Source organism: Ranitomeya variabilis, chromosome 2 (genome assembly GCF_051348905.1).
Source record: "Ranitomeya variabilis isolate aRanVar5 chromosome 2, aRanVar5.hap1, whole genome shotgun sequence".
In the NCBI taxonomy this organism is placed as follows: domain Eukaryota; kingdom Metazoa; phylum Chordata; class Amphibia; order Anura; family Dendrobatidae; genus Ranitomeya; species Ranitomeya variabilis.
In genome coordinates, this window is record NC_135233.1 from 1028742905 (window position 1) to 1028756541 (window position 13637).

General features: G+C 42.6%; 1 protein-coding gene across 2 annotated transcripts in view; it reads right to left on the minus strand.

Moving 5' to 3' along the window:
- Positions 1-13637, minus strand: part of LOC143808569 (ribonuclease H1-like) — a 37179-nt gene that overhangs the window by 10683 nt on the left and 12859 nt on the right. For both annotated transcript variants that reach the window (XM_077291380.1, XM_077291381.1), the window contains exon 4: positions 7771-7932. In XM_077291380.1, coding sequence (XP_077147495.1) covers positions 7771-7932 — 162 coding nt within the window. The remainder of the gene's footprint in view (positions 1-7770; positions 7933-13637) is intronic.

The following is a 13637-nucleotide window of genomic DNA, read 5'->3' on the forward strand; positions in this document are numbered from 1 at the left end:
CAATTCTGAAAAAAACTTATGTTTTAAAATTGTGAAAACATGCATGTGTGTTACTTGTGTCCTTGTTTATATTTGTACAGGGATTCAACTTGGGACCTATCAAATTTGTATTTTTTTTTAAGCCTTGAATCATCTGATTTTATGTTTGTGTGAGTTTCTTCCCTTTTTCTTTTCAAATTACAACTTATTGCATTCAGCATTTATATGTAACAATAAAGAAACACAAAAAAAAAATACCAAAGTGCCAGAATAAATACATCTTAATCATCATAACACAACTTGCTCAGCATTTTCAACCTGAATTCATTGAACAAGCCAAAAGAAAAAACGTGATCACATCCTCAAGTGTGATTTTCTAAATACAGTCTGATCCTAATTATATGTTAAAAACAAGATTAAAAGAACCAATATTTCTACCACCTATTTATACATGGAACAATTTTTTTTCTACTATATCACTAAACATGTCATTTCTGAAGTGTTTAAGAAGAATAGTCCAGCAGTTAAATCCTCGTTCTATAAAATATGAACTAATCAAACAATTAATAGTAGGTTTTTACACTGGCCTGTTATCATCAATGTGTCCCTTCTAGTGGGTGAAATGTCATCTTGTCCATAAGCGCTCACTAGCAATGGCCATTTCCTTCTGTGTCAGAGTATGTCCGGCCTGTCACGGTGCTCGGCTCCACCTGAGTTATATCTGATTTTTGTTCACTTTTACAATGTCTGATTTTCTTGGATACACAAAGGACGGCGCTGGACCAGAAGGTGCAGAAAAGTCACTTCTACGTCTTCATTTTCACAATCTTTGGAGAGTCCAGTAGCCGCCACCAGCGCCGATCATATTCACAGGTCACATAACCAGTTCTGTCATCCATGGCCGATCTTGTGCCGCCTTCTACCACTTCATGGACGTCACTGTCTTTATTTCCACTACATGGGATGACAGTCCGGTATTGCGGAGTCCCTGTGATGGGTTCTGCTTCCTGTAACCGATATAACAAACTCTCCTCCTCTTCGTAGTCCTGGATTGTACAATACATGAACTGGATGTTAAGAATATTTTTCTCCCTCCATTTGAGGAGTTGCCTGGGTGATAAGATTTGGTGTGAATACGGCCTGTGGAGGCCCGAGCTGCCGGCCGGTCATCTGCTCTGCAGTCACCGTCTACCCCTGTTCAATCTCAGGTTGGGCCCTAACAAAGCTTTCTCCTCTGTCCTCTCCTGCTTCTAAGCTCTAACATAATAAAATAATACAGGAATATGTAGCAATCATGGATTATTTGGTAAATATGGACCCCATACTTCTACACCACAGGCTGAACAGACCTGAAATCAAGATTTTTGAACTGACCCTGTAATAGTTTCATTTTTTAAAATATGATCCCATCACGATCCCATCTTGTATTTTGGTACAGATGTGGCTAGGAGCATAGCAGGCACATGTGCAGTTTTTGAAATTTTTAAATTAAACGTTTTTTTTCGGAAATGCGTTTTAAAGTTTTGCGCTTGCGTTCGCATAGGTAAAATATTATTAAAGATACTCGTGTGACATATCTGGTGAAAGCCTGTACAGTTCTGAGTAGAATGGTGTTTATTGTTTTCTCTATCTCTTTTTGAGCCTGAGTTATGGGGAGAAATGTAAAGGCAGGCAACACCGAAAATCGCACTTTTTCCGAACTTTGAAAATCAATAAAAAATAAAAACAAATATCTAGAATTTTTTTTTCTTCACATTTTGCATTCTCTGACACACTATTGCCAAATAACAAAATCTCAAAAGAATTAAAAATATAGTGGTAAAAATCATTGGTTCACTTGACATGGAATGACCCTACACTGAATATCAGTAAGGTGATTAGTGTCAAGCTATTAGGACAAAACGGTTTTCTAGAAATTCTATTAAGCGTTCCAAGGACCTATAAAGTAAAAAAACAAACCCGGGAGAACACCAATGAGTGATGTATCCCCCTATCTCTGGACAGGAAGCCAAAAACAAAAATAAAAAAAGACAAAAGTCCCACTTCCTCCTTCAGTGGTTTCCAAGTAGGAGCTGTCCAAATGTACCACCATTAGACAGAAACCTCAACTAGATGCAGGAGGTGAGCGAGTAGAGGTACCGTCACTGGATTCTGGAAAAAACGAGATTACGGATGAGTAATAATTTTTTCCCCATCAGCCATGAAAGGATAACAATGGAAGATACTCTGATAGGAAGGGAACATCCCTTGTAAGATCTTACACAAGAAAGAAAGATCCAAAGAATAACCTAGTCTAATGGGTAGTGCTTAAGGAAGAGAGTTAATGTTTTGATTGAAGAGTCTCTACTACTGTGACCATCCATATAGATCTGGAGCTCAGATGAAAAGAGTACCTGTAACCTCACTTGAGACACCTGGCTCCCTAAAAAATAATGTAACAGGTTATAACAAAATCGACTTGTTTTAAAAAAAAAAAAAAAAAAAGGGGAAAATCTGTATGTTTGATTATCTCCTGGGATTGGGAATGAACAGTGGAGAACAGTACAATTCCAAGCAACCAAGATTCCTGGAGGTCTTCAGCCTAGAGAGGCCAGATCTGGTCTAACTAAAAAACAAGGGAAAAAAAAAAAAGACCTCTAAAATCATAGTAAAAAGGAGGATGTAATAATGTACTTGATAAACCAACAACTACTGCACAAATGCTGAACAGTCAGTAAAGTTATAGAAGCCTTCCTCCCATCAAAGTTTTTATCCTCAATGTATTGGGTCAGAGTATAAAGCACTGTGTAGGTTTACAATGGCCTATTTTGCCCTTTTACACAGCCAGCCAATTCTTCTCCTTTCTGTTAGGTCAGTGACGAGCGATTACAAACTGACTAGCTGAATCCTACTGAGCTCTATGTAGAAACAGAAGGAAAATTTTCCCTGTGCGAGTCAGGAGTCAGTGCAAAAGTTCCTGGCAGAGGGAGAATCGGAGCAGCTGGATGAGGAGCTGAAGAGGGGAATGATAAATGCAGGGACAAGAGACTTTGTTTCTACATAGATCAGAGAAAAGAGAAGGATTAGTTGGGTAGAAGGGCAAAATGAGCAATTGTAAGTACTGCAATAGATGGTAATATGCTGACTGCAATATATTAAGAGGATAAAAACTTGGATGGGAGTGCATCTAAGTATGGAAGCAGAAGTCACGTGAGCCAAACCACGCCCAGAGTAAGGTTACAAGCGGGGGCAAGAGACCCAACAACTGCACCTTGCCAAAATTTATCCAAAATCACCCTGATTCAATCATTGTTGACACACTTATGATCAAACAAGGCACCAGAATTCAAATCATAACAAGTTACAAATTAGAGAACAACCCAATGTGGGTTCAAAAGGACAAAAAACAACAACAAAACAGCAAATTCCATATCAGAGTGTAGATTGTACACCCAGGTACGCCAAACTAGATTTAGTGACAAAAAAGAACAGTACTCTGTAGTGTACCCAAGGGATTTTATTCTAACTTTAGGGTACTGTCACACAGTGGCACTTTGATCGCTACGACGGTACGATCTGTGACGTTCCAGCGATATCCAATACGATATCGCTGTGTCTGACACGCAGCAGCGATCAGGGACCCTGCTGAGAATCGTACGTCGTAGCAGATCGTTTGGAACTTTCTTTCGTCGCTGGATCTCCCGCTGTCATCGCTGGATCGTTGTGTGCGTAAGGCAAGATTGCCTTGTGCAGGCGTGTACTATGGAGGACAGAGAATGAACTTCAATCCAATATTGCAGCCAGCATGCAGCCAGCGGGTAAGGAAAGGGTGAATCAAACACCAGAAAACCCCACCCCTATGGCTGAAAATTGTTCCCTCCAAATTCAGTTGACAGTGTCCCTTTAACGCTCCACCACCACTAAGAGATCTCAGACAACCAGAGCAAGCAAAACTGGTCTGAGATGAGAAGTATAAAGAGCCACAATCAAACAGATAGGTAGAGATAGTTAACTTGTTTATAATGGGACAACTCTAACGAAATGCATTAACTTTTTTTTCCCCCAGCTAATCATGTGCATATAATGTACTGTATTAACCCTTTCACAACCTTTGACATGTACATCAAAGGTCGTGTCCCTAACTTTGATGCGGGCATCTTTGTCAGCAGATGATGACTGTCACTCAGCAATCATGTGCTTTTAACAGCCGTGGGTGGAACAGTGCTCCGCCTGTGCTTGTTAACCTGTTAAATATGGCTGTTGATCTCCGACAGCAGCATTTAACATGCACCATCAGGAGGGCGCTTATTCCATTCCTATTGTCGCATCCAGAGCGTGATTGTGGGACGCCGATTGGTTGTCATGACTAGAGATGGGCGAACCCGAACAGTAAAGCTCTACGTCTGTACTGAACACCTACTGTTCGGGCACGGACACTGACTTCACCAGGAAGTCCGTGCTACTGTTCGGGTTTGGCTGCCCAAACACCGGGTGTTTGTCATGTGCATGGCAGCACGGCAAACACTGCTTCTGATCGGAAGAAAATCATTAACCGCCGGTCAGACAGCCGTGGTTCCCAAGCTGTCAAAAAAGTTTACCTCTGGTCACTGGTGTCAGCTGATGGGACTACTGCCAATAACAGCGACAACAACAAAATGCAGTTTTTAAAAGAAGGACTTTATTATTAGGAAAAAAGAAATCCAAACCTACAGGTCCCTGTGTGAAAAAGTGATTGCCCCCTAAATCTAATAACTTGTTAGACCTCCATTAACAGCAACAACTGCAATCAAGAGTTTGCGATAACTGGCAATGAGTCTTTTACAACGCTCTGGAGGAATTTCGCCCCACTGATCTTTGCAGAATTGTAATTCGGCCACATTGGAGGGTTTCCGACCATGTACAGCCTTTTTAATGGTCATGCCACAGCATCTCAATTGGATTAAGATCAGGATTTTGACAAGGCCTCTCCAAAGTCTTAAAGGGAACCTATCACCCCGTTTTTTAAAGATTAGATAAAAATAGTGTGAAATAGGGGCAGAGCTGGGCTTTACATTAGTGCCTCTTTGGTGCCTTTACACCCCCGTTAGGCTGCCGAAATACCTTAGTGAAGTGTCCGTTTTGTCCTGTCACTCAAGCTGGTCAGGTCGGATGGGCGTGGTCACAGCGCTGTTTGTCCCCCAGGATCCTGCTCATCATTACGTTGGTGGCGTAGTGGTGTGCGTATGTCCAGCAGATGAATCCACTGCCCAGGAGATGAATAACGGCGCGGTCTTCGCTATTCAGCCGTTTACCGGTGGGCGCGGCCATCTTTCCTGTGGCCGCGCCTGCGCAGATGGAGCGCTCTGCTGCCCGGGGCTTCAGGAAAATGGCCGCGGGATTCCGTGCGTGCGCAGATGGAGATCGCGGCGGCCATTTTCCTGAAGCCCCGGGCAGCAGAGCGCTCCATCTGCGCAGGCGCGGCCACAGGAAAGATGGCCGCGCCCACCGGTAAACGGCTGAATAGCGAAGACCGCGCCGTTATTCATCTCCTGGGCAGTGGATTCATCTGCTGGACATGCGCACACCACTACGCCACCAACGTAATGATGAGCAGGATCCTGGGGGACAAACAGCGCTGTCACCACGCCCATCCGACCTGACCAGCTTGAGTGACAGGACAAAACGGACACTTCACTAAGGTATTTCGGCAGCCTAACGGGGGTGTAAAGGCACCAAAGAGGCACTAATGTAAAGCCCAGCTCTGCCCCTATTTCACACTATTTTTATCTAATCTTTAAAAAACGGGGTGATAGGTTCCCTTTAATTGTGTTTTTCTTAAGCCATCCATGGGAAATTAGTTTTGATCATTTTTATGTTTTATTGCTTTTAATGCATTCCACTATGTAATGAATAAAGATTTGCAACTGAAATATTTCATTCAGTGATATCTAGGATGTGGTATTTTAGTGTTCCCTTTATAATGCTAAAGTAACCTCTAGAAACAAATTGCACCAATTACTGGACCAATTGGGCCCTGGGATATTAACATCAGCTAGGAAAAATCTAGATATCCTGCCTCCAGTATGCCTCCTTTTTGGGCCTTGTGCTGCACTCTTGGCCATGTGGCTTGGTTAGTCGGCTTTCTCATGGTTTTGGTGCTTTGCAGAAGAGAGAACAGGATACTTCTCCATGATTTTGATCAGAATTGAAATTCATATGTTTATTTCAACCTCTAAAGGGTGGCGTTAACATCAGCGCCCAGTGGAAGTCACAGCAGTGTCTGGAGGAAGCGTCCAGCGTGACAGCGCTGCGGTGGGAGACAGACACCGCGAGGAGGCGGCAGGATGCGGAGCATCTCTGTATTGCCTGCTCTGAGGCACCATAGACACAATACAGACTCCTACACAAGAACATGAACTGCACAGTATACACAAGATCATGTGTGACGTATTGTACTATGACAAGTCAAATATCATCCTGGATATATTGTCCTCTGTGTGACAATGACATATTGTCTGCTCCTACAGCATATTACTCAATGGCTGCAGAACATCACACACCAGTCACATCATCCTGTATAGTATGTTACACGGTCATCAGATGTTCTGCCAGTCACATTCTCCTGTGTAGACCGTCTGAGGTGTATAGTCACAGTATAGCATATTGCAGTCATATTACACGATGAGCACAGACATCATATGTATTATACAGGATAAAGTGTGACTACATAGTTCATGACTCATCTTACATATTAGGACCTGTTATCTCTTCTGCACAAGCAGCTGGATCCACCAAACCATGAGAAAGCCGGCTAAGCAAGCCACATGGCCATGGTGAAGCGGGTCACACGGCCCAACAAGGAGGCGTACTGGAGACATGATATTTAGGTTTCTCCAAGCTGATAATATCCCAGGGCCCAATTTGTTTCTAGAGGTTGCTTCAGAAGATCTTAAGGATGTTCCACAATTCACGGATGCTCTGTCTGTTCTCTCAAGGCTTCTATGCTTAAAAGGACAGGAAACCACTGAAGGTTGGAAGTGGGAGCTGTATTTAATGTTTTTTGCTTGTCCATTGATCAGGAGGATTCCTCCCTTACAAATGCTGTCATGGATGATGAGAAAACAGTTATAGAATTATCAAATAGTTGACCATCTCCCTTACACGCTCACATCTTTAATCTCCGCTGATGCTTTTAGTTATGATATAACATACAAGGGACGTAGTGTCCAGAGATGAGAAATCTGCTACGATTCCAATTCATCAAATCACATGGATTTCACAGGGAAATTTTATTTGCATTAAAGTTATTTGTATTATTAATAAACATTGGAGATATATTAGATATCAATAACTCCCCGCCCGCCATCTGGTCCTTCGCGCCCTCTTCTCGCCTGCCTGTCACACACAGGCCTCGTTGGCCTGCCTTGCTCTTTGCTAGATCTTTCTGCACAGAGGCCTCTGACATCTCTGAATGCCAAGCGACGTGTGGAGGACCCAATGGCAGGACAAGGAATAGTGAGGAAAAGTTATTTTTTTTTACTTAAACCTGTTGTCGGCCCTGTATGATTCATCAAAATGGAAGCTGCAGCATTCTGGAGAATAGAAATTTTGAGAAACTGGAATAGAATTATCCCTAATAATGTCACTATGGGTGACACCTCACCACAGCCGGCATGTAACATTACCATGTACGAGGACTGTAAACAGGGAAGCAGCAGGAACAGAGGAAATCCTATTTACAAGCCCCTGGAATAAATCTTTGAAAAGTCATATTTTTCTGTCTTAGAGCAATATAAATAATTGTTTTTCAGAAAATAATGCCGGCCATCATACCCATCTGCGTGAAGGATTGCCCAAGTAACGGCGGCAGCGAGTTGATGTCTATGAGCTTGGTTCGCTTAGGAGCCGAGGACTCTGTAGATATTGCACATGGAAGTGGTCTTTTGCTACTGTATGAAGGCTTTACATTTGAAGAACTTTGGTCTTTTGAATTACCTGAAAAAGAACATAAAATGTCTTACAGTGAGAAGATCTTGTGATGTACACTACATACACTTTCAATAGCTGCCTCTCAATTCCTTACACATGGCTTCTCAGCAGAGATAAGTGCACGTCCTCTCAATGGGGAGAGGGGAGTAAGCCGATCTCAGACACCACTATCGGCCGCTTGGCTACCTTAGAGTATTGGTCATGTTAAAATTCAACATACTTGATCCATATTCTTTTCACGCCTCCTTAACAAACATTGGGCAAGTAGCTAACACATTAGATGCTCGGCAGCTCCCACTGAAACGGTTGAGTTTTTATAATTTTACAGGAGTTGAGCAACATTAACCCCTTCATGACCTTGGGATTTTCCGTGTTCGTTTTTCACTCCCCTCCTTCCCAGAGACATAACTTTTTATTTTCCTGTCAATTTGGCCATGTGAGGGCTTATTTTTTGTGGGACGAGTTGTACTTTTGAACGACATCATTGGTTTTACCATGACGTGTACTAGAAAATGGGAAAAAAATTCCAAGTGCGGTGGAATTGCAAAAAAAAGTGCAATCCCACACTTGTTTTTTGTTTGGCTTTTTTGCTACGTTCACTAAATGCTAAAACTGACCTGCCATTATGATTCTCCAGGTCATTATGAGTTCATAGACACCAAACATGTCTAGGTTATTTTTTATCTAAGTGGTGAAAAAAAATTCCAAACTTTGCTTTAAAAAAATAAAAAAATAAAAAAAAATAAATAAAAATGCGCCATTTTCCGATACCCATAACGTCTCCATTTTTCGTGATCTGGTGTCGGGTGAGGGCTTATTTTTTGCGTGCCGAGCTGGTGTTTTAAGTGATACCATTTTGGTGCACATAAGTTATTTTGATTGCCCTTATTGCATTTTAATGCAATGTCGCAGCGACCCAAAAAAACGTAATTTTGGCGTTTCAAATTTTTTTCTCGCTATGCCGTTTAGCGATCAGGTTAATCCTTTTTTTTATTGATAGATTGGGCGATTTTGAACGAGGCGATACCAAATATGTGCATATTTGATTTTATTTTTATTGTTTTATTTTGAATGGGGCGAAAGGGGGGTGATTTAAACTTTTATATATTTTTTTAAATTTATTTCATTTTTTTTTAAACATTTTTTTTTTTACTTTTGCCAAGCTTCAATAGCCTCTATGGGAGGCTAGAAGCTGGCACAACTGGATCGGCTCAGCTACATAGGAGTGATCATCAGATCGCTCCTATGCAGCTGAATTACAGGCTTGCTATGAGCACCGACCACAGGGTGGCGCTCACAGCAAACCGGCATCAGTAACCATAGAGGTCTCAAGGACCTCTATGGTTACTATCCTGACTCATCGCTGACCCCCCGATCATGTGACGGGGGTCGGCGATGCGCGCATTTCCGGCCGCGCGGCCGGAAGCTGTAGTTAAATGCCGCTGTCAGCGTTTGACACCGGCATTTAACTAGTTAATAGCGGCGGGTGGATCACGATTCCACCTGTCGCTATTGCGGGCACATGTCAGCTGTTCAAAACAGCTGACATGTCCGGTTTTGATGTGGGCTCACCGCTGGAGCCCACATCAAAGCAGGGGATCTGACCTCGGACGTACTATCCCGTCCGAGGTCAGAAAGGGGTTAAAAAAAATAAAGTGTTTTGCAGGATTTTGGTCCGGCAGGAATGTTAGTAGTCATTGGCCACTGGACCAGAATCCTACAAACCTCCTACTTGCAGCCTTTTCTGATTAGCATGTCCTCATTATGTTGCAGCACAGCTCAAGTGTGAGAGCCCATCACAAGAAAACAAATGGGGTTGCCCCAGGTAGGATGTTTGCAGGTTCCTGAAAACCTTTTCGTTGAACTCTAGTAACCAGAGTTACAAGTATATTTAGTAGATGTAAAAAAAATAAAAATAAAAAAACACTATAGTCATGTCAAAAGTTGGTAGTTTTTGACCTTCTTATTACTGCTCCTCCCAAGAGTATTCAAATTTTTGTTTTTCTAAAAATCATACGGTTCCAGAGATATGGACCTCTTAATTTTATGCTCTTTACCAAGTGGGCCTGGCCCTCAGGGTAATAATCAGCAGACTGAAAACACACCCCTGAGGATCCACCCCCTTAGTAAAGACCATTTCTGAAACCACAAGGCTGATTTTTAGAAAAAGAAAACACCGGATTACGTACCGGTAATGCTCTTTTATAGAGCCACGACAGCACCCACTTGAGAGAGGGGATCCGCCCCTAGGAACAGGAAACCCTATGGAGAGATAAAAGGGGCGGTCCCCCTCGCTCCCACAGTTGGGTTACAGAGATTGCGAGGAACCGCCCACCAGAATTAGTAGGCAATTTGATTTCATCAATTATCATTAGTTAACTTAGTATGGCTAACTATAAGAACCAAAAACACCCTTAATCGTGCTTTTATAAAAATAACTTAATAGGGTGGGAAGTGAAGGGGTGCTGTCGTGGCTCTATAAAAGAGCATTACCGGTACGTAATCCGGTGTTTTCTCTTCGCCACGACAGCACCCACTTGAGAGACTTTCAGAGATAGTCATTTGGGAGGGATCACAGTGTTAAGAACTGATCTACCAAAGGACAGGTCAGATGAGGAAGACAGATCCAATCTATAGTGATTATAGAATGTAGTAGGAGAAGCCCAGGTTGCGGCCTTACATATCAGTTCTATTGGAACTTCCGCACGCTCGGCCCAGGATGATGCTATCGCCCGAGTGGAATGTGCTTTTACAGTCTCAGGCGGGTTCTCCCCTTTGGATGAATAGGCCAAACATATTGCATCCCGAATCCACCGAGATAAGGTACCCTTCGTGACTCCATCTCCTTTTCTATGGCCCTGGAAGGAAATAAAGAGAGCCCTGCTCTTCCTCCAGGCGCTAGTTCTATCTAAATAGGCTAATATGGCTCTCCTCACATCTAATGTGTGGTATTTTTGTTCTTCCTGATTCGTAGGGTTATCATAGAAGGAGGGAAGAAAAATTTCCTGTGACCTATGAAATTTAGTACATACTTTGGGCAAGTAGGAAGGGTCTGTTTTCAGGACAATTCTATCTGGATATACAGACATAAATGGTGGATCTATCGATAATGCCTGTATGTCACTTACTCTTCTAGCTGACACCAAAGCAACAAGGAGAGCTGTCTTGATGGAGACATGTTTTATGTGAGCTGAATGTAGTGGTTCAAAGGGGTGGTCTGTTAGAGCTTCGAGGACCAAATTAACATCCCAAGGTGGTACATGGGGAATTTGGACTGTTTCTGATCTTTGGCAAGCTGCGATAAATCTAGCTACCCACCTGTCACCTGCAATATCGTGACCATATAAAGCACCAAGCGCAGAAATGTGTACTTTTAAGGTTCTGACTGCCAGACCTAAATCGCGTCCTTTTTGAAGAAATTCTAGAATCATAGGGATATGAATTTTGTTTGATAGTGCTGTTGGGTAGAGGTTTAAAATTTTTTTCCACACTCTCACATAAATGGATGTGGTGGATTTCTTCCTACTCAGTAGCAGAGTGTCAATTACTTTGTTAGAGAACCCTCTCATTTTTAGCAGCTGCCTCTCAAATGCCAGGCTGTCAACCGCAGACCCTTCACCTGAGGGTGGTTGAAGGGGCCTTGAGAGAGAAGATCCTGATCCTCCGGAAGGATCCATGGGTCTGAGATTGACATGGCTCTCAGCCAGGAAAACCATGGCCTCTTGGGCCAAAATGGAGCTATTAAGATCACATGAGCTCTGTCTTCCCTTATCTTCCTGATTACCGTTGGAAGAAGTATTAGAGGGGGAAAGGCATATGCTTTCTGGAATGTCCATGGGACTTGCAGAGCATCGAAGATATCTGGATTGTCGGATCGGAACAATGAAGCGAACCTTTTGACTTGTCTGTTGCGTCTCGTCGCAAAAAGGTCTATCTCGGGAGTGCCCCATTTTTTGACTATCATTAAAAAGATACGTCGGCTGAGAACCCACTCTCCTTGGCGAAGAGTGTGGCGGCTGAGGAAATCCGCTCTTGGATTGTCGACTCCTCTTACGTGCAGTGCTGACAAGGATAGAAGGTGCTCCTCTGCTATGGATAGAATGTTGCCAGCTATAAACATGAGAGCTTCTGATCTCGTTCCCCCTTGGTGATTTAAGTATGCCACCGCTGTCATGTTGTCTGAAAGGATTCTTGTATGCTTTCCGTGTAGCTGTGGAAGAAATTTACATATGGCATAATAGATAGCCTTCAGTTCTTTTTTATTAGAAGAATCGTTCGATTCTTCAAGAGACCACAGACCTTGAGCTATTTGATCTCCTAAGTGTGCTCCCCAACCACTAGGACTGGCATCGGTAAAGATTGTTTTTGAAGGTTTAATCACCCAGGGAACCCCACTGGTAAAATGATTGTGATCTAACCACCAGGTAAGGGAATTTAACACGTCTGTTGGTAAAGATAATCTGCTATCTAATTGGCCTTGTAACCTCTCTTCTTGTTGCAGAATGTTGTACTGTAATTTTCTACTATGGTATTGAGCCCATGGGACAGCTGGGATACACGATGTGAAAGAACCCAGAAGGGACATCCCTTCTCTTAGGGAAATTAGGGGGTTATTAATCACCGATTGTACTTTGTTTATGATTGCTATTTGTTTAGAGTCAGGAAGAAAGCACCTCTGACTTGTAGAGTCTAGAATAAGGCTTAGAAATGTTTGTCGAGTTGTGGGGGATAATCTGGATTTTTCCCAGTTTACTAACCACCCTAATTCCTGCAGGGATGAAATTGTATCAAGTACTCGCTGATGGCATTGGGAAAAGGAGTTACCCACTATCAAAAGGTCATCTAAATATGGTATTACAAGTGTGTCTTTTAATCTCAAGTATGACATTACTTCCGACATTAATTTTGTGAAGACTCTCGGGGCTATCGACAGTCCAAAGGGCATTGCTGTATATTGATAATGCCTTACTTGACCTCCCATCATAACTGCCACCCGAAGATACTGCTGATGCTCAATGAAGATTGGTAGATGATAATACGCATCTTTAAGGTCAAGCACTGCCATAAAGCAATGGGGAAACAGAAGCTTAATAGTTGATCGTATAGATTCCATTTTAAAGGTTTGGTTTTCTAGAAAGACGTTTAGTCTTTTCAGGTTAATTATTGTTCTAAACGATCCGTCTGGTTTCGGAATCAAAAATAAAGGGGAATAAAAACCTCTTCCTCTTTGATGAAAAGGGACTTCCACTAGTACCCCTTTGGACAGGAGATTTATTATTTCTTGTTCCAAGGCCTCTTGTTGTGATTGAGACCTTAAGGAAGTCAATAGAAATGAGTCCGGAGGGACTCGGGCAAATTTCAATTTTAGACCTGTAGAAATGAGGCTAGTTGCCCACGGATTAGAAGTTATTGTCAGCCATTGTGACAAAAAGAAAGACAACCTACCACCAACGGGTAGATCTGTCCTAACGGGGTTTATCCTCAGGCTTAAATGGACGCTTTCCGAAGAACGCTCCTTTCTGTTTAAAGTCTTTATTAGCCCAGCGGTCTTGGTTTTTATAGTCCTTTTTCCTATTAAACATGGGCTTTCGGAATGCTCTCCTGTAGGATGGAAGATAAGTGTTATTGGGGAACCCCTTCTTCCTCTCACCTGCTTTAGTTAATATTTCGTCTAACTTAGTACCAAATAGGTACTCACCCTGGCAGGGAAG